This window comes from Hippocampus zosterae, chromosome 7, assembly GCF_025434085.1.
Source record: "Hippocampus zosterae strain Florida chromosome 7, ASM2543408v3, whole genome shotgun sequence".
Lineage (NCBI taxonomy): Eukaryota > Metazoa > Chordata > Actinopteri > Syngnathiformes > Syngnathidae > Hippocampus > Hippocampus zosterae.
This window is the reverse complement of record NC_067457.1, coordinates 2,494,792-2,519,447: the sequence shown is the minus strand read 5'-3', so window position 1 is coordinate 2,519,447 and position 24,656 is coordinate 2,494,792. Positions and strand designations below refer to the sequence as shown.

Below are 24,656 nucleotides of genomic sequence, written 5' to 3'. Positions count from 1 at the left end.
CATTGCCTTGAATGAAGGCAATACGCGGGCGGCAATGATGTGGAGGCAGCCGGTGAACGGAGCTGCTATCGTCTTACCCATGTGGACCAGCACTTATGGCCAGGCTGATACTTACTGCGATGTAGTAGACCTTGGCTTTGGTGGCCAGCTCCCAGTTGCTGTCCAGGTCCAGGTGTTGCTCCTTCTTGTAGCATTGCGCTGCAGCCAGGTTGGCCACCAAGGACCTGGCGCACACATCATAAGTATTGTACAAATGTGTCCCAGTGTGTTTGTGCTTCATTGCAACTGAAGAAAAAAAAAATGAAGAAACTGCAAGTTCGAGTGAAAATGGACACTGACATCAATGCTGTATCATAGGTTTAAAAAAATTATAAATATAAGATATCCTTTATGCCCGGTAGTCCAGTGGTTAGCACGTCGGCTTCACAGTGCAGAGGTGCCGGGTTCGATTCCAGCTCCGGCCTCCCTGTATGGAGTTTGCATGTTCTCCCCGGGCCTGCGTGGGTTTTCTCCGGGTGCTCCGGTTTCCTCCCACATTCCAAAAACATGCGTGGCAGGCTGATTGGACGCTCTAAATTGTCCCTAGGTGTGAGTGTGAGCGTGGACGGTTGTTCGTCTCTGTGTGCCCTGCGATTGGCTGGCAACCGATCCAGGGTGTCCCCCGCCTACTGCCCGGAGACGGCTGGGATGGGCTCCAGCAGCCCCCGCGACCCTAGTGAGGATCAAGCGGTACGGAAGATGAATGAAAAGATATCCTTCATTTGTCCCCCAATGGGGAAATTTACAATATGGTCACGGTATGAATATTATTGTGACAACTTTCTTATTTGGACTCGTGTATTGATAATATATCGCAAGAGGAAACAATACGGATCCAAACCAATGCACCATGTCCGTTTCACACGAGTGGAAATTGCGTTGGAAATTGTGTTTTTACGGCTAACGATAAGCTGCCAACACGGAAAGGCATAAATGTGAGGGGGTGACGAAAACAAAAAAACATCATGAACACTTGAGTTGTGAGTGCTGACGGTGGCGTTTAGTTGGGAGTGGCGGATATAAAGAGAGGCAGGTGGCATTGTGTTAACACGGGCCATTAGCTTGCAAGCCCCTCCAAAGCGGCCTCTTTACGAGCGCCTATCAAAGTGCGAGTGCAACAATCAGAGCGACTTGATGAGAGAGCAGGTGCGGCGGCACAAAGCGCTCGCTGCCTTTCAAAAGGGATCTCAATGAGGAAAGAGGAAATGACACGCAGGGTTGCAAAATTCCGGGAGTTTTTGATTTTTAGGGCTCCTTTCACGATCAGATGCAAACTGACGTCGAGGATCCAAGACTATCAAAAGGTTAGTTTAGAAACTGTGCCATGGAAGGATGCTCATCCCTTGCCACCCGGGGTGGATTTTTTTTTCACGTCCGTTCGCTAAGTTAGCTGAGGCATCGGCTGGAGAGTTGGCGACAACTGACCGGTTGTCGCTGGTGATGCAGGCGGCGCAGGTGCCGGTGGGCTCCTCGCTCTGCTCGTAGTAGCGGGCGTCCACGTGCGCCTCCTCCGCCTTCTTCTTCAGGATCTCGCCGAAACGGTCGGTGCCGATGCAGCCGAAGAAGGTCGCCACCTTGTGGGGCTTCTGGATCATCCACTGGGGTGGGCACAATAAAAAAAAAAAAAAAAGTATTCAAGAGCCATCATGGAGTGTGCACGCAAAGGAGTTGTTGTCATTGGGGAGCCTCTGCCGTAATCGTAGGTTCATTTTATTCATACAAGTGGAATAACTCAAGGCCACGTCCTCGCTTACACAAACACCGACTCTCCTTGTACCTGAACGCACTCCGTAAACATTTTTTTTTACCCCCCATGATGTGACGTTTTAGTCTCACTGGCATTCGCTGAAGTCTTGCAAGAGAGTCTGAAGATATAAATGGAAGTCTTGCGGCATTTAATCGAAGATTTGTTGCACAAATGATGCCCAGGGTCTCACAAGATTTCTTTTCAAGTTTTCCTAACCGCACCGAAGTGTCACACAAAGATTTTCTGAAGTCTCCTGACATTGGATGACGACTCGCAGAAATCGCTGAGGCTTCAAATAATATCTGCTGGAGTCACGCAAACTTCTTTTAAGTCTCCTAAAATATGCTCAAGTCGTACAAAATATTTGTTCTGTGCTGTTTTCAAACTCTTGTGATATTTGCTAAACTGAAATCTCACAAGATTTCATTGGGACATTGCTTGAAGCCTCGCAAGATTTGACAAAATCTCGGGAAACGAAATGTTGAAGTCTCGTGAAATTTGTATTTTGGCATTTCTTGGAGTCATACGCCATTTTGTCACGTGAAGATTCTTTCAGTCCAGGCATTTTGTTATTCTTAGTATTTGTATTCTTTATTTTGAGGGCTGTGGTATTTTTTTCCACTCCCAAATAAACAGCTCCCAGATGACTCGTGTTTAAATGAAAAGACGGGGCAGGTCGACAAGAGTGTCCTTTTCCGCTGCTGCTTTCGTCGATCAGGCCGACGCCATCCATCCACCCCCCCCTCCGTAAACGTGCACGCGCAAATTGCCGGCGAAAGCCAACACAAGTGCACTCTTCTTCTTCTTCTTCTTCTTCTTCTTCTTCCCGCTCTAACCTTCTTTGCTGCAGGCGCCTCGCGCTTGTCAAGGTCAGCGGCTCGGGTACACGTCAAGTCCAATCTGATTCTGCCGTCGCCGTGATGAGAGCCCAAGGTTAGGCTGTAAATAACGGCATGTGCCGGCCACTCAGGTGGGAATGCATGACGGGCACCGAGGGCCCCAGCCCGCCCCACCGACGTCCAGCCACACCGTGTCCCTTCTGATGACAGCGTGGTGAATCACAGCAGCGCCCTTCGTCTTCACCTCCTCCTCCTCCTCCTCCTCTTCCTCTCCCTCTATGACCCTCGGCTGTACTCTCACTGCCAACTCAGCTTGTCATTTTGCAGGGTCGTTAACAGGCACACATACACTGACATGCGCATGAGTACACGGTGCGCCCACGCAGAGAAGAAGCCTGACAAACACACACAAACACACGAAAAATTCAAAACACCTCTGCTTTTTTCCCCAGAGGCTGCCTTCCTACACTAATAAAAACAAAAGCAGCAATAGATAAGAAGGAATTGTCTGCAAAGATACATGTTCCATTTCTGCCCCCTGGGGAGAATCCGTCTCCATTCACAAATTACATGTGATAATGTCACGTTTCAGCTTTCCAAAAGGGTTTGGAAAATTACCGGTAATTTTCCGTGGGAAGTGAAGAAAGGGAATTTTTTGGAAGTCTTCCAACCTGGAAACTTTCCACAGGGGGAATGAAGTGGGAAGTCAAAGTCATTTCATGGAAAGGTTTCACATCCAACACTTGGTTTTGTCATCGGCAGATGCGCTCGCCTCCTCGCGCATTACAACCAAGCTCCAGTTTGGTTTATTCCCAAGAATGCTCATTAATTCCGACAGAACTTTTCACAAATTGAAAAACTGCTGTTATTCAACATACAAACGGACATGGGGTGCAATCCGGGCCTGTTCAGTTGGGCAGATTTTATTTTTTTCTGCGTAAATGGCCCACGGGTTAAACGTGCCTTTGTTCAACCAGTCACTCCACATCACTGCTACAGATAAATGAACTACCACATACCTGTAGTTAATCATTTTCAGATTAATTAGGTGAATTGTCTCATTTGCTGCACCGCTGCGCCGCAGCGCGGTGGTTGGGAATCACCGGCTTCAAGTGTAATGACAGGCGAGAGTGTCGCATGAGCGCTTAACTCGACCCCCAACAACCGAGCGCCTTTTCAAGAACAATCTGCGTACTTCAGTCAAGGCTCGTCTCAGCTGTTGCTTGATTTAGACAAGCCCGGCCGGATAATGAAGTCGCCTGCCTGCGCGTTGGCCCGTTCCCGCCTCGGGCGCCGCGCTATAATTGGGGTTGCGGCAAAGCGTGAATAGCTAGCGAGCAGTATCGGTTGACCTCTCGCTGACGTTCCTCCCTCTGTTCAAACGGCGATATTGCGGTATGATGCCGAGCGATTGTGTGCGGGGTGAAGTGAGCGTGCATTTTGGGATTTATTAGAATTAGGGCGTGGAATCGCTTCGTCGGGAATGAAACTTACTGTTTATACTTTGCGATATTTCCGGTGCTGAGAGATTTTTCTCATGTAAAATATGTGCCTTCGCCCAATAAACGTGAAACACCGCTTTAAGCTACGAAATTACTTTTGTATGTAAGATGATGCCATAACGGTCTCACTTTCAGTCCTCCCCCCCCCCCACACCTGGGGTCAATGTGTTCTTTGCCAGTTGTCGAAATCATTTCTGCACTATTAATGATGCAATTCCGATGTAACGACGCTCTCGCGGGGAGGCTGACAGAAGACTCACAAACAAAGCGTCACCTTCTGAAAAGTGGTCCGGAAAAGACCTGGTGGGCGTCTCTCCAAGCTCCCTATACTGTGGTTTGATGTTTCTAAAAAAAAAAAAAGAGCGGCTCGCGAGCTAACGGTGTGTACATTCATTACGGCAGCAACATCCAAACGTCTACCGATTCAATATGTGCTCGGTCAACATATGCTAGCAGTTTAGCATCGTGCGTTTTCTATCGCGCCTGTCCTCATTCAGGGCGGGGGCAGGGAGAGGAAGCTATGATCTTTGTATTTCAAGTCCCGGTGCTTCCGGTCTTGCTTTTCATGGCTGAGACACCAGTCAGTGAAATTCTGCAAGCTTGCATTTTGGTGGCACCAGTGAAAGACTAGCCAGCCAGCCAGCCAGGCGGGAGTAGAATGATCAACACGATAATGAGCCGATGATCAGTCAAAGACCTGGGTCGTTCTCACTCCCTCTCATTTCCTTTCAGATCGGTCTTGTCTGCAATCGGCACTCAAAGGGGGAAATCAAGCCTTGTCTCCCAGACATCCTCATTGTATTGCGATTCGTGCCTGGCTGCTGGTTTGTGCTGACGCAAAATTTGCACTGACGCTGGGGTTGTTAGGCAATCAAAAAATGTGCATTTTTTTGCAAGGCTTTACGGATGCGCAAGGTTGCCAATTAGCGAATTTTATTTAGTGACTGGGAGGGAATCATTTTGGTTTGTGGTTGCCGTTCAAATGAATAATACAGACAAAGTTATTTAGCAAACATGAAAACGACTAGCAGGCAGCCCTGAGATCCGACGGGTCGAGTGCACACCGGAAAGTGCGTGGGAAGGGACCTCTGACATCATCTGCACCTTGACTGAAAAAGGCCACTGGGACATTTTACTTTGACAGGCAAGACATTTGGCTTCGGTTATGATTGGTCGCGCAGGTCCGGGTTTTAATAAGAAGAAAAAAATAAATAAATAGATTCTCCTATCGAGTTACGGGCGTCTCGATGTCCTCCGCAGACTTTGACAGATGGAAATATCAAGGAGAAGCTTCTCCGCTTACGCTTGTCTGCACAGGTAAGCAGGAAAAAAAAAAAAGAGAAGGAGAAAAAAGATTAGCTGCTGTCTGACCTTGAGATGGACGTCATTCAATCAGCCAGCTTTCTGTGCGGCCTATCACTGGACGAAGAGAGCGACCGAAGGGAGAGATTATTGAATGAAATAAACAGGGGGACATTTTGAATCACGGACGTGCAAAAGTCATCCTGTCACATTGAAACACTGCATGAATTTTAAGTGAGATTTACTTTGGACATTTTGGGAGAAGATTGCCAAAAACGGGTGCAAGGATTTTTTTTTTTTGCTCCACTGCTAAATACTTTACACTTTTCATAAAAACGCGCACATTATGATCAAACTTGTTTCTTTTTATTTTTGTTAAGAATGTGTTGAATGCTGCATTTTAATTAATGTTTCAAATCTGGACTTTTTTTTGGGGGGGCAATTTGACGGCTTGGCAAACAAAGTACTTGCCGAGTTTTCTTCTTGAGATGAAAGGCCAGTTGAGCTCTCATCCGTCCTCTCTCTTATCTATCCAGCAGGTCTTTTTTTTTTCAGGTATGTATGTTTTCCTGACAGCTTACGGCGAGAGGCGAGAAGAGCGCCGGCGTGGCATCATGACGCATCAGGAAAAAAAAATTAAATAAAAAACTTTGGATTTATCGCTCCGATAACCTTCTAGATTCCTTTTGGCTGGTGCCGGCGTGCCAGACAACGCCGCCGGAGCCATCCATCATTCATCCCCCACCTGCTCAATTCCCTCTTACCCCCCCCCCCCCCCGACCCCCACATGCGAGGCGCCAGTGATAAATTGGCCGATGCCCTGTCTCGCATGAAAAATAAGACGGTTCATAGCGAACCATAAAGAAGGGAATCCTTATCATCACTTCAAGCGGATAATAAATAGCGAGATGCGCGATTACAAGAACGCATCGTAACTCTGCTCTCGTTAACGCGCTGCTGGACTCCGCCGGTAAATCACAGCGCTTGAGCCAAACAAATGGAGCGGCGTCTTTACATTTGCGAGAGGGCCGATCCATCCATCGGTGGGTTAAACAAAGACGAATGTCATCTGGAAGACGGTGAACGGCAGCAAGAAACCGTCATGTCGTAATTTGTAAATTGACGTAGAAACTTGACCAGGTCCCGCCTCTTGAAACCACATGCGTGTAACACAGACAATCCGCATATTATTATTTATCCACCTTTAATGTTTTAATCATTTTAAATCTCTTTGCTGTGTGGTTTTTTTTTTCCGCCTATTGCCGGTATGTCTGGAACGTGTCCTCCGCGAGTTAAACGGGGGTTCACTGCACACCGCTGTCGAGAGAAAAGGAAACGTAAAGCCCTTTTCTGTTTTGTTTCCGACTTGTCCGCCAAGTTTGGTGAAAATCCATCGCGTGGTCAATGAAGACCTCCCTGGCAGAGAGTAACACAAGTGTGCCTGCTAACTTGTTGCTTTCCCCGTTCTTACGGCGAGCCACTTCTCACACTTGAGTCGCTTCCAGTCAACACAGTAATACTATATCCTGCTCCAGGCGGAATTGGAGGGGGAACCGGCGTTTTGTTAAACCAGATGATGCGGTGAGGCCCTTCTGCTCCGAGTATCGCCGTCGGGTTTTTTTTCCCCCTCCTCGGCGGAAGGCTCTAAAGGCAAATTCAGACGGCGCTATAAATCAAAATATAGATTTTCAGCCGGCCGCACTTTCCCGGGAAGGGCTGCAATAACAATGTCATCCGATTCGGCCTGGTTGCCATTAATGCGCTTGGCCCGCGTCCACGCCGCCAATGCGGGCCCCCGCGTGTCATGTGTGTGTGTGTGTTTTACGAAAGCCGACAAGAGCGATGGAAACGTTACTGACCTATTTAACGCTTGGCATGTTAAGGCAAGGGGAGCGCATTTCCAAACGCTCGCCGAAAAATGAGCGCCATTCGCCAGATCATCACACCAGCCCAGCTTCGGATGTGCCGATTTTGTCGACAGCCAGAAGAAGACAATGCGCTCCAGTTTAATGGAACCTGAGTGACTAATGTGATTGCTATTTAGATTATGACTCCCCGCGCCAGGTCTTCCCCTTTGCCAGAAAGTGAATTTGATCTAATTCATGTGTGCTCTCCCATGAGAGCGAGCGCTGGAAAAGTTGAAGGAGGGCGCACAAGATGAAGACTGCTCGACACAGCTGCTCTTTTTTGTGACGGCAGACACGCTTTGGGAACTTCAACTGCAACAAGAGACCTCCTCCAACCCCATCACTGGCCCGAACCTTAATCCTAATCTCACCCCCAAATTACTGAACACTCTCTTAACCCAAACTAAAATCTTCAACCTGCACCGTACCTTGCAACCAAAAAAAAAAATCGAACTCGCTTGTGGTAGTCGAGCTCCCTAAACACTTAACTAAGCTTATACTGGACTACCCTTAGACGTCAACCCTAACTGAAACGTGACCTAAAGCCCTTACTCTAACCTGAACCAAAAAAAAAACACTTTGGCAAAGGTAAAAAGAATACAAATCAGATGTTTGTCTCACCGCCAATTATGGCAGCGAGAAACAGCAAGAGGCCGTTTTCAGTACGCAAATGGACCGTAAAGTGCACATTTTTTCATTATTTTCCTTCTTGCTGAGGCGCCTCCTGTTGGCTTTGGCAGCTGGACGGCGACTTGTTGGCCGACGCCGCGCGGACCCATTGCTCTTCAAGAGAAGAAGCGAGGTCACGCTGGTTGTGTTGCGGAAATCTCTCCGAAAAAGGTCAATCAACGATGGCGGGAGGAGCGCCACGGGAGTGGAGTACAACACCCCAAAAAAATCCTCCGTGGGTGTAATTACGCCTCGAGAGTAACGGCCGCTCTCCAAACAGCGGTTAAGCGTTACAAGCGTGGCGCGCGCTGTGTTCTCATTTCGCGGAAAATGCAGTCAGTCACGCAGCTGGGCTCAACTTGTGACTTTTATGATCACAAACGTGTATACAAAAATGAATAAAATGGGCAGGGGGGTGGTAATTCAGCCAAACTGACCTCTTTCTTTGTATTGTATTTATTTAAATTGGGAAAATAGCACTCTCCAATATCGCATGTTAAAAAGGCAAGGTAACAATTTATTGAGTGTCTTATTGTCTGTCAACGTCTCGATGCATGTATTCAACACTACCGATGCTAGTCGTTAGCCTACCTATGGTTGTTTGTATTGGTTGCTAGCATTAAGCTATCACATCCCAAGCCATCACTGTGCATGTTTTTTAAAACTTTGCGCTAGTGACTCAGATTTTGTGTATCGCCATTTATTTTTCTGACTTTATTATTGTTATTTATTAGAATAGCACACCCCGCCTGATTGCAAAATCTCCAAGTCCGTCACAAAGCTAATTTATGCATTGTATGTGATTATCATTATTTCCTTTCACTTGCCCTTGACGTGTAATAATAATCAATGCATTGGCTCGTATTGCCGCGCTTTCCCTGTCGGTCGCTGGAGACGAAGATGACGTTCTAATCGCGGACGACGGGGAAAAACGACCCCCGGAGCTTTTCTCGTCTTTCTCCGAGAGCCGTCATGCAAAATTGCAAACAGCTGCCAGCCGCGGCGCTGCAGAAATGCCAAAGCAGCACTTTGTGACTGGCACGGGGAAGTTACACCCACTTTGCAATAACATGTTGAGCCGCGGCGGGCGGGCAGGCGGGGGAGGCCAGACGCCACGCACGCATCACATCACTCGAAAGAAGCAAAATACAAGTCAGGGAATACGCCGATTAATCGTCTGAGGTCGACATGACGCTGATTAATACTGATTACGTCGTGTATAGAGTAATGACATGCGTCAGTGTTTTTACAGCATCATATTTCATTCATTCACCACACGTATTTTCATTCAGAGGAAAGGCCCCCCCCCCCGTTTTCATTCAAGTGTGGTTGCCAATGTGAAAAAGTGCTCACTATCAAGGCCATATCTGGTGTCAAAAAATTGCTGTAGCACCATCTTGAGGCATGCTGCAATGTTGAAGTGAGAAGAGGAGCTTCGTTTATTTCGGCCAATGCTAACCAACTTAAAGATCGCGTGCTCCGCATCATTCACAGATTGTTTTTGTCCTCCAGATTCTTTGTCCAGATTTAGAATCACATGTAGGATAGACTTTGGAGCTCAATAACATTACAATTTTGAGTGATTTGATTTTTGTGAAAAAATGCATGAGTTCTTGCATTTAATGTTAGTTTGTGCCGTCCTTGAATTGCCATTTTGATCAGTCCTTTGCACTGGGGAGGGGAAAAAAAATATCAAAATTACAAAAAAAATGTTAAATGGCATCTTTGTTGTGCTCTGCCCCCTCCGTCATTTAGGTTGCCAAGCCATAGCTTTGTCTAATTGAAAAAAAGTGCATTAACGCTATCTTGTGTCATCTATTTCATATCCTTTTTGAGTGGGTGGCAATTCATGGCGTAGTCATTCACAGTCTCGTCGGCAATACACAAATACGGCCTTGAAATTTCAACATGCAGTAGAGAATATTCCATCCACGCGCTTTTCTTTCAACTTCGCAGTCGGGTTTTAAACGGCTCCGTCCGTCTGTGCAAGGCAGCAGCGCTGCGAACCGCCCACTTTCCCCGACTTCTAAACGTGTGCTATTTTCATATCGTAATAGTCGCCGTGACAAAATTCATTATGCTCAAAGGTCTGTTTGCGCTCCGAGTGTTCTGTTTGTGTACAGTACATTAGTGCCATATGGAGCCACGCGCGTGGAAATAGTCCACGCTGGCCGCAGATGGTGGGATGCAAACAAGAACGCAGATTTGTGTTTGGAAATCTGATGCTATCTAAAACGGATGCTTGCAAAGGAGTACACAGAAAATTTTGTCATGGCAAGTGTTGTAAAAGGAGTTTGGAATCAGATTTGGGGATCACGTTTGGAAGTACATTTCAGTCGTGCTGTACAAAGTATATTTAGTATTCGACAATGTTATCCATGAAAAACAAGGATGAGCTGGATACAAAGAAAATAATTAATCATAAATAATCATTTTGGAAATCTGCGAAGTGGTGACACGGGTGTGTCACCGCGAGTATTGCCAGGGGGGGTTTAAAGACGCAAGTCAAGGTATCAGTGTATGGATGTGTGGATCTCAGGAGGTTCAGGCCTTGCCTTGAGATGTATGACGTGTCTGTAATTGAGGCTTTTACAGGCGGAGTGACTGGGCAACATGTTTGTTTCTGTGGTAACAGATCGAGCGGAGGAATGGCCTGCTGAACGCAACCCTCCCTCTGGCTCTTCCTCCACTCTGGATTCCCCCCCCCCCCACCTCCCCACTGTCTTTTCACTCTCCCACCCACTCGGTGCTGAAGAGGCTGTCACGGCGCTTCGCCTTTTGTTGTGGAGAGGCGAGCACAACGTGTCCTAGTTAAAGCCAGCCAGCCAGCCAGCCAGCCGGCGAGCGTCCCATCTGCCCCGACGTAATTACACAATTACGCCGGCAGGATCCGTCATTAGTTCCTTTGTGGTGGCCAATTTTGCTGAACACAAAAGACGGTCTTCGGGTTTTGGTTTTCTTCCTTTCTCTAAGCCCCCCGTTATCATCCTTTACGAGCAGGTATTGGTCGCGCGACAAGCCGGGGCGACGGCCAAGATTACCCCCCACTCCTCCCTACGGCAATATCGACTCTTGCGTGCAGTTGGAGTAAATAATGCTCAGTTGAAGGGATTTTCAAGCTCCTTCCCTGGCATGAAACCATCACTTGACATCTTAACGCTAGCTTCAAACCCTCATTTGAAAGTTTCACCCTTGCTTCAAGCCCGAGTTTGAACTCGTAACGTCAACTTCAAACCCTAATTTGAAACGTTTATAATTGGAAACCAATTTGTAAGCCGTAACATCAAAACAATCGAGGGTAACTGTTGGTTGACTTTTGTGTATTAGCCTTTACAACAAGTGCTCTGATTAGCATCATCATTTAATCAAGACAGCCACTCAATCAGGCGTGAAGACGACAAAAGGCGCCGCCGAGGGTTTTTGGCTGCACAATTACTAAAAAGTCTCGCAGTGCTAAATTCAAACTCTAATTATGACATATTATCTTAATTGCCGGGGAGATGCGAATCAACGCGAAAGACGCGCTGGGAACCGAATCAGCCGGGTTTGACATGAGAGACTGTCATAATCCTAGCCGCCGGCGCAGGCGACAATTACACCCGACAGACACCCTAATTGTCGTGCGCTCGTTTGCTTTTATTGTGGCCAACAAAGCTTGCTGACAGCTCATCAGCAGGCGCTAATCCCGCAGGCTGTTGGATGTTGCAATACGACATTCCCAACGTACTCGTCATATTGTGTCCACAACACTGGGAGATACGCACTCGCATTGCATTCCAAACCCTAACCCTGCTATGGAACCCAAATTTGAAAGCCCTAAACCGAGATTGACACTCTAATGTGTAACCCTAACCATGGCTGAACACCCGAATGTAAAAATCCCAAAGCGGTCTTTAAACTTTCAACCTTATTTGAAAGAAAAGTGTCACGATTTAAAGCAAACATCAGCTCTGGCGTCCAATTTTGGCAAACGCGCAATTTGCTTGCTAATTTTGGGAGAGTCTGTTGGCTCCCAACAGGGAACGATTCTCGTAATTGGTGGAGCTTCGCTTTGATAGAGCAGCTCCCATGTCTCCGGTGGTTCTCACAGCTGGCTAATTACATCATGTGGCGAAGACACAGACATTTGGGAAACATCAAGACAACAAGACGCAGACATTGGAACTGCGTTTGCCAATCAACTTTTAGGAGTAAGTTCCTGACAAAAGGCGGTCTACGCCAAGGACCATCAAGGTCCTTTACGACCCCGGTAGTTCTACATGACAACTACGATCGCTCCCAGAAAAACAAATCTAACCCCGGAGTAGCCTTTTAGCAAGGCAGTATAAAGACGTGACGCCTCCGATCAGTCCAGGGAAAGCAAACGCTGCTCGGGAAACACTTAAGTACCCTCAGGGGTGAAGACGACTAACCTGATCTCAGGTATCGCGTCGAGGCCACGTTGAAGAATCTTGCTCAGTTATCAACGTCCTAGCGTTTCGGCGCCAGGTTGTTTAACGCGACCGGTGCGTGCCCCGGTGACCTCGCCATTAATGCGAGGGTGGGGGGGGGCGGATGGTTTTAAAATGGACTCCAAGAGCCAGGGGTGAAAGTGCTGTAACTTAATAGCCTTTGCTCACCGATCAAGAGACTGCGCCGTTTCCTGCGGCGGTTACAGGCCAAAGCACAAAAATAAACGTCGCTTGACTGAACGCTCGTCGGCGTCAAACAGACCCGCCGCCCCCCCCCCCCTCGCTGCTATCAATGCAGACTCCTCGGCTCGCCCTCCACTAAAAGGAAAAGGTGAGCACTTTTTGTGCAAAGGAGACATTTGTTCAGGTGAAAAGGAAACTTGCATGGTAAGCAGAAGTCGAAAAGAGTCGCGGGTGGGGGTTACGAGGGATCGCACATTCATCACACCGACTGTACGGACGTTCGTTGAAGAATAATTGGCGAGGGGTTAGGTACTCTTCCCCATGAGGTAGGAGCCGGCAGCGGAGAAAGGGGATAATAGAGTAAGAGGATCATATTAAAATGTTTGCTGCTTCAACCTTTAACTTGGAGCTTAACCCTGACCTCGGATAGTAATCACAAGTTAATTGCTTGCTGATTTGAGCAAAGGGCGGGGGGTGGCGCGGAGGGAGTGGCAGGATCTATGCAGCTACAATGTGGTTGACAGCTGGGTGAAGCTTCCTTGCGAGGACCTGATACGCGGGTGCGGTGTGAAACACAGCCAAAGCGTTGAAGCAAAGGCGAGATCGGCTAGCATTTGCCGTGAATCGAAGGAAGGAATGGCTGAAGTTCACCTTTTGCCGTGCTCTTTTTTTAGAAATTGGGAAAAGACGAGTTAAGTCGTGCGGCCCCATTAAACGTATCGGCAGCTCCAAAAAAAGTTGCCATCAACGTCAATTTCATCAGGGCACATAATAAGACTCCTGTTGTCCTTTTTCTGAGTTTCTTTAAAAGCTTCAGTAAGAATAGAAGCACCACATACCCCCCTGCCACCCCACCCCCCCTGTCCTCCCTCTCGGGCGGTTCCGCTCAAGAAAGTCGCATGTCTTCCGAGTGTCAAGTTCCTAAGTTGAGCTGCCGCTGTTGCCGCCGTAAACCCGGTGGGAGAGCTAGGAATAATCTCGCCGATGTTAATGACGCAATTTATATGTGAGGGCGAAGCCCTTTCGGCGGAGTCTTTCCGACTCAACGGGCTGCAGCAACCCCCCCCAACCCCCCACCCTTTGCGAGATGGGAGTGCAGCAGCGGTGGCGTGGGCGGCAGGAGGATAAGTGCCATTACTACCGGTATTAGTGACTGTCTGTCACTCGACTGTGCCTTTTTCTCTGCGCGCCGCGACCACTGTGCACTCACGTACACACTTTCCATCCTGGCTAGTCGGGTCTGAAATTACTCAAACCCAAGTGTTGCCGACGTTTTTTATTTGATAAACAAAACAGCTGTCGATAAATTGAACAGGCGCTTCGTTCTGTTCCAGACGCAACCCCTTGTCAGTTTTTCCATCCCAACATAAGAAAAAAAAAACTCATTTGGGGTTTCATTTATTGCCTGGCAAGTCACGACAACTCGCTAAACTTTTGAACTCGCAAGGGAGAAACGGTGACAGTAATTACAGGCTGGGCTTTGTTTCTTAAAGAGAGGGAACAAAATTATGGTTTCAAACCCAAATATTGAAATGTGTTTTTCCTCTCTTGTTGCTATGCGACACTTGAGCCACAGAAGGAGAGAAATGTGCCCAATAAATTCCACTGTCAGACACACGAGGTTCCAAAAAAAAAGGAAAAAAAAAGCCCAGCATTCTATAATCATTGCAGATTTATTGAGCAATCTCAATTGTGGTGAATTGATAATAGATAAATGCGTAAATTCTGTTTTCCGGCGGTTCCTGCACGCGGACAATTTTCTGTCACACGAAAAAAAATTATTTTAGTAAATCGAGATGAAATCTTCTGTGACTTGTCGGGTTGGATGATTACTCGTGAGTACCACCGATCACTTCCTATTCTTTACGGCCATCAATTTATTTCTTGACAACCGCACCGCGTTTTTGTGGTTCCGTAAAAATTCATTTAGAGTCTCCAAACATGTTACACGGTCGCGGTTTTTCTCTTGCGACGCATGAACCGACGCCCGATACTTTATTGCCTTCGTGCGTGGGCGGAGAGTCGCCGACCGTAACGTGTTTGCGATGGTCAACTTCAGTCGCTTTCGGCTGCGTCGCTCGGCGCGCGGTGGGGCCCTAACGCGTCCTAAAAATAATAAACGGGAAGCTTTTTCTCACATTCGGGTCAACCGCACGCTTGAGAAGCCGCTGTAATCGAAAGACTCACGAGGGCTTTAATCGGCCCTTCGCAGAGCAGCTGCTAACATTTCTGCAGCTAGATGATTAAAAGGCGCGAGGTCGGGGCTCTTAGGAAGACCCGAGCCACTAATACTGAATGTCCAGTCACAGGGAATGTCTGTCCTAACACGAGTCATTAGGTGTAAGTAATAGTAAAAAGGCCTAATGGCCTCATTTTTTTTTTTTTCCGCGGGGAAAGCTCATCCTACGCTGGTGGGTTGGCAACACAAAAGCTCCACTCTTTCTCCTGTGGCGGTCCCCGTCTTCGCTAAGTGGTACCAGGCGCAGGAATTTCTTCATTTAGCCCGTCACTGCTCTTTATTTACTTAACGGAATGAGCTATAAAAGCCAAACATTAGGTCATGGCATATTTTCACCCGGAGAAATAAGTCAATGAGACATCAAAACTCGTATTTGCTAAAGCGTAGAGACTTCTTTTTTTGGGGGGGTTAAAATGATGCAGTGTGAGATCTTTCTGGCTTTTAAATAAAACTTTCAACAGCGTGGCGCACATGCGTTTCCAATTAGGAGCTTCGAAGCCTGGGGCCCCCCATTCAGCCCTTCTGCAATTGACCAGGTCTGAGGTAATGTTAAACAGACATCATAACCATAACAGAGACGGCAGCCCCCCCAACTCTTCTTCTTCTTCTTCTTCTCCTTCTTCTTTCCAAATGATAATTAAGACGTCGCTGTAAATGGATGATACGGACTGCGAACGCTGCAGAAAATCGGAATAAATCATGAAAAGCCTCATTGGTTAGTGACACGTTAACAGCTCCGCCAAAGTAATTTGTCTCATTGTTGAAAGTCTGTTTTGGCAAATGAGGCAATGATGCTGATTTGTTCCGCTTCTAATGCAAACACACAATTTGCGCTGGGGGAACTCTGCAGTGGGACGCACTTCGCCGGCAGCAGGCAAGGAGACCAAAACCCGGGGTGCTCCTGAGGAGCTGCTGCAGGACTTTGATGTCGTGACTAAATGGCATATGCCAGCAATCCCCCATGGGGGGGCAACGGCCTCCTTTTCCCAATCCTGTCACCTGCGAGAACACCATTGCATAGTTAAGAAGGTCAGCGCTTTCACTGGGAACATTAGGGAGACGCTTCGGAGGCTCTTTAAAGGTTTGTCACTGCTGCACATCCTGTAAGTGAGCCTTCATGTCGGCTTCGGGGCACGGCGTCGCATCCGAACTGATGTCTACACTGGCTCGTCTTCCCTATTGCAGCAGAGTCGGGATTGTATCCCAGATAAACAAGGCTTTCGCTCAAATTGGTGACCGGCGACATAATCAAACGGCCCTGGTCGGTGAGGCCGGCACCGGGTCCCACCGACCAACGGACAGCGCAACGTGGTCGCTTTCAATCCAAGCTTTGTGACTCCGGGACGCACTGGAGCAAATTGCTAGTTATCCTTCTAAGCTTCTGTTTGGTCAATTCCCATTTAACTGAATCCAATTACCATCGATTGGGCCTCTTCTTCAAGCCCGGCTTCGGGTTTTCCTTGATCCTCGCCATGGACGGAGCGGAGCTATTTAACCCCATTACAACCGCCGATGAAGCGGTTGGTGCTTAAGTACGCGTGTTGAACATTGATCCACACACGCACACTTGGGGCTCCCCACAGTACGCCTCCCTCGCTTTACACCAGCAGGGCATCTTGTTCAGGTGGCGTGGTGCCTCTGCGCCTGCCGAATTTTTTTTTTTCCCCAAGTTGCACGAAAAGTGATCATCCGCGAGCCGAGTTATGAATTGCGCGTTTGTCATAAAAGGGCACCTTGAAGGTATAAAAGCCAACAGAGTCTGCAAGGAAAACACTCGCAGAATCAACACGACATCTTTCCTCTGAAGAACGCTCAATAAACAGAGAAGAATAACATTCGAGCGGGCTCTGCCGTGCCGTTAGAGGAGCAATTTAGTTGACTGAAGGCTCCGCTCACAAAAGGGAGCATGTCGACTTTCTCCACCGAGGACAATTTGCGCTTGATTTCACATGGGAGTTTTACGAACTTACCTTTGGGCGGTCTTCCCGAGTGTCATATCGTGGCCGAGGTCAACCTAGATTCCGCTAACGTGGGCTATGTTATATTTCGGTCTAACACACAAACAAGACTCAATCTTTTTCGTTGACTCCATGCATACCAGAGATTGATCATCGGCGCGTGCCGTCGGGAGATTCCGTGACGAATCTTCTCCTAACTCAGACAGCCAGTCAAGATTTGGACAAGCACCAATTTACTTTACGTAGCGATCCGCCTCAGAGCGCAACATTTGTCTGATGAAATTTATTGCGACGCGTCAATTGTGTTGCGGTTGGTAATTTCTCTCTCTAATTGACGTCACTGCAGGGAATTGGGCCAGCGAGATAATAGCATAAATATTATAAAAGGCTTTTCTTTCTCCGTGTGACACCTCTGATAAATTGGACAGACAAAAGACTAACCTGGGCAATTTTCACAGAGTTCTGCGTCGAGCCGCCGGCGTGATATTCAACTTCCCTCCTCTTGACAATTTCTTCAAACCTTGAAAGAAAGCACAGGTTGAAAGGAGTCTCTCTTCATGCTCAAGGATGATCAGTCAATGACAAAAAGAAACCGTGGGCAGAGACAAAAAAATAAACACTTCACACTCGAACAATAGATGGTTAATTACAGTACACAGGATTTTTTTTAACAAATATTTTTACACACAAAAAAATCTTCTGAGACAAAAAAAAAAACCAAGCTAAAATCGCTCCCAACTGTTTCTTCAAATTCAAAACAACTATTTTACATACGTAATTTTCAGGGCAATGTGCAAAAACGTGCTCAGCAATTTCCCCGTGTAGCTTGCTGGGGAAATGCCAGCACATTTCACAGAATGACGTCTGCGAGACAAACACTGCGGGAGTAAACAAACGTTCACACTTCAATCGATCCCGCATCTTTCCAAAGGCCTTTTTATACAAATAGCGCCCATGCTTGGCGTATGTGATGCACGGCCGCAAGGTGCTCATGTAATCCGGGGAACGGCAAACATGAATAATGTGCATTCTTCACACGCGCTGCCCTCCCCGGAAGGCCGCGTGTGTGAACGCGACCGCCCCGCTGAGAAAATTGACCCGGCGGCCGACGGGATGATACGCCTGCCGCCTTCCCAAACGGAATAGCGTCCATTCCTCAACAAATTTGCAATTCGACAACAAACGGGCCGTGGTGCTGTGAAATTCCCCCTTAAAATAAGTGAGCGTGGAGGAGACGGTAAATCACAAGCCTCGTCGCTTGTATCAACAAAGAGTTGCACGGTGTCAAGCAGCATTCCCTTTTTAGGATCTTTCTTTTTTTTTTTTTTTTACATGAAATGTATTCAAGGGAGCAGGCTTGGAATTCCCTGGCCCGGACAAATAAACATGGGCTTGAACGGGCATACACGTGCTGCACAGGTGCACTTTCAGTCGCTTTATTGACCAAACGCTAACAAAATAAACATCGAACAAGCGCGTTCTTCAGCAAGCCGCTATGAGCTCAAGTGACACCGAGGCACTCGACAATAGGCAGACTGCCAAAAGAGAACTGCGCATCGCAAGACTTGGAGAGGAGTTGAAAAACAACCCTGGAAAAGTATCATCTCAATCCTGCTCTCATTGTTTCCCCACACTGCAATTTTTTTCCCCATTAAACTCGTCACAATCCTGTCGTCGGTGACATAGCGGGCGAAGCGGCTGCCGTTTCAAATTTTCCGCAATTGCCGAGCAAATAATCAGCCGCGGTTTGCTTGTCAAAATGTCATCCGACGGCGCTCCAAACTCTGGCCATGTTTTAACGTAGCGTGGCGAGAGTTTTGAGCGAGTGTGAAAGTAACCTTTCCGGCTTCAAAGGAAGTCTTCATAGCCGGTCTCCAGGCGGTCGAAGGAGATGGGGGGGTCGGGGGTGGGGGAGGGCATGTTTCTGAAAACTTTCCATGCAAGTGGAAAATAAGCTAACCAGGTGGCGAGATGGGAAGGGGTGGGGGTGGGAGGGTTGTCCACCCCAAGACACCCGCTCTGACTCCTCGACAAAGGAGGAATTAAAAAGCACTGTGGGTGTTTATAACACGAAGGCAGGCAAAGGACTCCGGAAGTCATTTCAAATCAGCTTCTGAGGATAACCCCCCCCCTCCCCCCTACTCGCCAAACTCCCCACCCCCTTCACGTCTTCCCTCTCCTTCCTGGAAGCATTTACTCCACCTTTCAGTGCAGACAGCACAGCGGGGGCTGGCAGGGCTCAAGGGGTGGGTGGGGGTTGGGCGGGGGTCTCGAAAATCCCATCCGAAAAGGGAGCAGCTGCCTGGAGACCTTTACACCCGCAAACAACATGTGATCCCACAGTAGTGGCAGCCTAAACTGCCTCCCTTTGGCCATTTAGGGAGAGAAAATCCCTTCTCGAGCTGCTGAGCCGGGGGACGAGAGGGAGGGAGGAAGCGGGGAGGAAAAAAAACGGAGGGATTGTTTTGGACAAAATGTCCTCAGCTACGAAAGTGTGCTTACACAAGCATGGTGGCGGCGGAGCTCACTTGACGAGACATTTCAGCTATGCGGTCATACATTCCGCTGAAGGAGACTTTGCCCAAACCGTGTCGGGTCAACAATTTCTTGGCAAAATGACTTTCTGATTGAAAGACCGTCTTGCCGCTTTGGCCTGTGAAATGAAATACAAGCTTGCGAAGCACTCTAATGACTAACAGATCCCTGTAGATGGCAGCGTTGCATCGCTGTGCATGTGAGATCGGCACAGCTTTTGAGAAGAAGGAAAAAGACTAGCATGTCACGTCGATTATGGAGGGTTGACAAAAGACGACGGCATTCACGGAGTGGAGGAGGAAGGGCATGTAAAAAAAAAAAAAGCAAACTCGAGCCTTTGAATACATTATCTTCCATGTCACGCTCTTTCTCAAGCTTTTTTATTTCATTTTTTTCATTTTTTATTTTTTTTTTATTTCATAGTTTGAAGTGACACAAAAGTAAAAATATTAGCAGGAAGTCACTGTTCTGCTTGTCAAGTTACTTTAAAGAAAAAAAAATCTTTTTGCTCCGAAACCGGTGTTTTGGGTGAAGCTAACCCATTTTCAAGTGCTGATTACTAAAGAATGGAAAACACTTTTTTTCTTGTGTTTCCTTTGGAAGATTCATGGCTTGAAACTTATTGCTACATGGTGAACTACTGTGATTTTTAATTTAGCCCTCGAGTGAACCCGTAATATCTGTGGCTTAACACTTTAAATCATGAGGTGGGGGTCCGAAATACTGGGTTGTTTACATTATTGTCATTGACGCCCCCCCCTCCAACCCCACTCACCAGAGCTTCCCATCAAAGGGAAATCCAAAAGTACTTTGAGTGCCTTAAAATGACTCACGACTTCCTCTTCCACCACCCCCCGAAAATAAGCCAAGTAGATTATTTACACGAGGCAATAATTCAAGACTTGTTCCTCTTAAGATCTTACACCAAGATGCAAGAGGAGCCCCATTTAGCCCATTTCTCTTCAGGGCCCTTTTGATGTTAGCCCATCTCGAAAAGGCCAGATGAGTGCCCGACAATCCCCGTCGAGTGCGAACGAGTCCCCGTTAATCAATGGCTAGACGGGATCGGGATACTCGGGACGGACGGGTAAAGCGCCTAGAAGAGTCCCAGAGTGGCTGAGCGCGCCGCGGGTCGTTTATCTCTGATGATCACGGCGGCACTACCAGGGCCTTATTTAATTGCCTCGTTCACGTTTAAGCAGCCAACAAATCTCCGCGACGCGGGATCATCAAAAACCTTCTCCTCCATCACTGCTCAAAAGAGGCCAAAGAGGGAGGTAGGGAAGGGAGGACTCATTTGCTTGCTCGCCACGGGGGAGTCAGGAGGAGGAGGACGAATTATCTCCGATTTGACAAGAGCAAGCAGACACTCTTGGGCTGCGTTCTCTCACACACACACACACACAAACGCGATATGCCCAATTGGTTGCTCTCCGACGTAGGGCAGTACCTTGACTGACAACTTTTAATTCATTCTGTGAACAAGAGCTGTTGAAAATGACTACTAATCAATTATCAATTGAATTGACACTAAAAAAAAAAAATAATAGGGTCATCGTTAAGAGCCACTGTTTACCTCACTTGATTTTGTTTGGACCAAACTAAAGCCACCCAATCTGTCTATCTGACAGGGAGTACGGGGGGGTTCACAGAGGTTCTAGGAGGGGAGCCGAGTGGCATGGCTGATTAAAAGCCCCATCAGCATGTGCATCGCTAGCCTACATTCCGTGGCAGTCTGGAGGCCCGATGCGCAGTAATTGTTTCCATCAGTCAGGCTGACTTGGGAAGGAAAAAAAAAACAGCTTGAAAGGTAGCTGGAAGAGGGCAAGGGGTATTGTTTGTTTGTTTGTTTCCTCCCCCCCCCCAATTAAATTGTTTATCAAAGACTTTGTGAAGGGGGTTAGGCAGTTGATGTGTTGAAAAATCGATCTGCGGCGTCTCTGCGCGAACGCCGGTCCCGATGCCAGACAGCCCCATTAATTATTCGCCGGTGCGCCACGCCTCAAGGTTGAGCCTTATCTTTTCTTATTCGCAAATCAATAATTATCTCCTCAGCCTTTAGAAAAATATGTGATCCCCCGCCGCCCCCCCACGCCTCCCAAAGAAGGGAAGCTACTCTCTTGTTCGAACACTTAAGTCGATTTTGCAGGTATCTGGATGAGAGCATTTCTATTTCTGGCAAATCCTGCCTTTTACTTCCTTCATTTGGAAACAGACTTCATTTCAAGGCTTCAAACGCTTCTTAACCAGCGGTGCCAAAATTCACGGACGGCCTTGTTTTTTTTTTTTTTTAATTCCCAACCCGCCGAGGACGATGAACGCAGAATGAATTGGCCGTTTGTATGAACATGGGAGTGAAAAAGAAATACAGAGTGCAAATGAGTCATGATTGGAGGACACGCTCTAATCGAGAGTGGGATGAGCGCCCGTTTGCCAAAAGCATCAAAACATTGTTCAGGTATCGCAGCCTGTTTTGGCGAAATCCCCATTGAGCGAGTGAAAACAAGACCCTATTACCTCCAGCTTTCGGGTGCACAATTAATGACTGCGCAATTACACGGCGGTAATGGGGGACTAATTGCATTAGAATGTTGGAAGAACAAACAGGCAGCGCTGCTTTTTGGTTTTGTGCTTTTTTAACGCCCCTTCAGTTAGCGTTAGCGTGGGGACTGAGTGTACTCAATGAGGCCACACTCACACGTATCACTTCCTTTCACAGTTTTTCTTTTGCTCTCCCCCCCCCCCTTTTCTTTGCACTGCAGAGGGCGGCGTTGTTTGTCACAGTGCGACAGTGGCGGAAAAGAGGAAGGGGTGGGTGAGCGGAAGGACGTGAGGAAGCTTCTGGCGGTTTTTTGTTTTCTACCGAGGACTGAGACTCCGAGCCGGGGAGACGTTCTCCTTATCTCGGAGGTTGGCCGTCCGCAGCCCTCCCCTCCTGCGGGGGACCTTGTGGCCCCGTGTGAACCCCCTCCAATCACATCTCAAACATCAGGCCACATAGCACACTTGAACTATATCAGTCGTCACGCTGAAAAAGAGAGAAGCTGCTGCTATCCGCGGCTTTTCCTGTGTGGCTGCTGGAGGAGGTGGGGGGGGGGAGAATCAAAGATGGCTAAAAATAGCCCTGAGCACGCTTATTTTTTTTCCCTCCTAAAACACACTGTTATGCAGCAGTTGAGACACCCACGGATTAATTATAAAATGCTCTTTCAAAGGGAGCATCGGAAGCAAACGACTGGCAGGAAGGGATGGGGGCGGGGGGCGGGGGGGGGGGGGGGGGTGTGATCATGTTTGGTGCACCACCTGCTGGCCACCAACAGATGCCGAACAAGACAACAGCCCCCAGCCAACCATTGCATCAGCCGGAGCCCCTCTCATGCGACACTTGTGTCCTGACATTCATTTAAGTCAAGATCGAGCTGGATCAAGTTGGATATTTTCGGCAACTTGTGACAACGGAAATGCGTACTGTCCAGTGACAAACCGGTAAAGGAAAAAATAACTTTAAACTTCAAATTTTTACAATGGAAATGCACTAAAATGTTGTCTTGACCTTCCTTCCTGCTTTGTTGGCGTCCGAATGAGCACCCCCAAAATTATTTTTAGTCACAAAACTCTCTGGCAGTCATGTCAAACATCCCTTCGGCTGCACATTTCTCACAGCTGAGCCGTTGCGCGGGAGGGGGGCCATGTCACATTTATGCAAGCGCCCCACTTGATCACGTTCATGCGGATCAATAAAACATGACGAGCGCCGCGTTCCTGATGTCTCAATTACGGCTCGAATGCCATTAATCTCTGCGCTGTCTCTTTGGCTCGTGGGGGTCCGCCACTGATGGCTGCCGGCCCGTGACCTTACGCTGGTCGCGGCGGGTGGGTTGCTGGATGATCTGACCGTGGCTGTGGGGGGGGATTGAAAAGGTGAAAAGGTGAACTCTGATAGCGCCATTTAGCAGCATACGAAGGAGGCAGGGTGGCTGTTTTGTATCCACACACTCAGCGAAGCATGAGAGCATCCTGTGAAGGTTGATCACGCACAAATGCCAGAATAACCCCCCCTGAAATGCTGCTCAGCAAAACTGGCTTCAGGGACCAGATTTGGGTGTCACACGTGAATTTTCAACGCCATTTGTTACGTTTTAGAGTTCGGGAAAGCCCTCGAAACGCGGCAATCAAGTATGTTGACGAAGTGAAGTACGTCACACACAGCCGCAATCTTTGTCGATTCCCCTCCTGGGAAGACAATTGTGTGAGAGAGGTGGAGGGGGGGGGGGGGGGGGTGCGTGCGCCGTACCCACACAGCGGGGCGCACGCGAGTCTTAGAAGAGCGCCGTCTCATCTCCCGTGTCGTGCGAAGACGACGCGTGAGTCTCAAATTGCCCAGCCCCTGTCGCTGGAACACCTCCCCTTCTTCCCTAACGTGTCTTGAATTATTCATGCGGCAAAGGGGGTCACACGCACAATATAATGAGCAGTTTGCGATTGTGACGCGGCTAATCTGCATTTAGCGCACAGGAAGAGGGAGATTGATGAATTTAATTGCTGTGAGCAAACAACCTCTGCAAAGACCATCAACAATTCATTATCATGGAATAGTAGGGATTAAAAAACAAACACACACACACTGTTTCGAATCATTAGCAGTGATATGTTGTTGGGTTTTTTTGCAGTGTTACGGAATGCTACGTGCCTCCCTGGAATCCAGTGTTTGCCCACATCTCCAGCAGAAAAGAGGCGGGCATTCACCATGATGACATGTTATTTCCTGCTGAGGCTCCTTGGAAAGCTGCAGGAGGCACAAGGTGGAGAAACAACAGGCGACTATTGCCTCCTGGTGGACACCAAGTGGAGTTCAAAAGGGGAAAATCGCTCACTTCCTGCTGTTTTCAAAGCACAGTACAGTATTGAAAGCCGCTCTACGTTTTTGTTTTTACTCACTGACACAATATACTCTCCAATGAAAAGGAAAAAAATGAGGCTTTTCTTTCACCAGACAAACTAAAGTTTGTTTTTTGCATTTTTTTTAATGGGGAAAAGCGGAGAAATTTGAAATTACAACAACTATTTTTTTACGTACACATAATTGGATCAAAATTTCAACTGAACATCTTTGTATAAAGGGAGAGAAACTGTACACACGGAAAAATAATTAAATTACAAATAATTTCAGACTTGGGTGCTCAGTTTTTGGTGTCCATGTCACAAACGCAACTCAAGAGTGGTGGACCACATTCGTGGACAGATATTTTAAAAAATCTCCAAAGAAAAGGTTCGCAAGTTCACTT

At 47.8% G+C, this 24,656-nt stretch overlaps 1 protein-coding gene and 1 long non-coding RNA gene across 4 annotated transcripts in view; both read right to left on the bottom strand.

Moving 5' to 3' along the window:
* LOC127604049 (adenosine kinase-like) overlaps positions 1–24,656 on the bottom strand; it is a 56,040-nt gene that overhangs the window by 28,576 nt on the left and 2,808 nt on the right. For all 3 annotated transcript variants that reach the window (XM_052070868.1, XM_052070871.1, XM_052070870.1), the window contains 3 exons: positions 17,278–17,356; positions 1,465–1,637; positions 116–224 (listed from right to left, as the gene is read on the bottom strand). In XM_052070868.1, the coding sequence (XP_051926828.1) occupies positions 116–224; positions 1,465–1,637; positions 17,278–17,356 (361 nt within the window). The remainder of the gene's footprint in view (positions 1–115; positions 225–1,464; positions 1,638–17,277; positions 17,357–24,656) is intronic.
* On the bottom strand, positions 15,270–17,265 carry LOC127604080 (uncharacterized). The gene is made up of 2 exons (XR_007963210.1): positions 16,092–17,265; positions 15,270–16,054 (listed from the first exon to the last, which is right to left on the bottom strand). It is a non-coding gene; the product is annotated as an uncharacterized LOC127604080 (long non-coding RNA).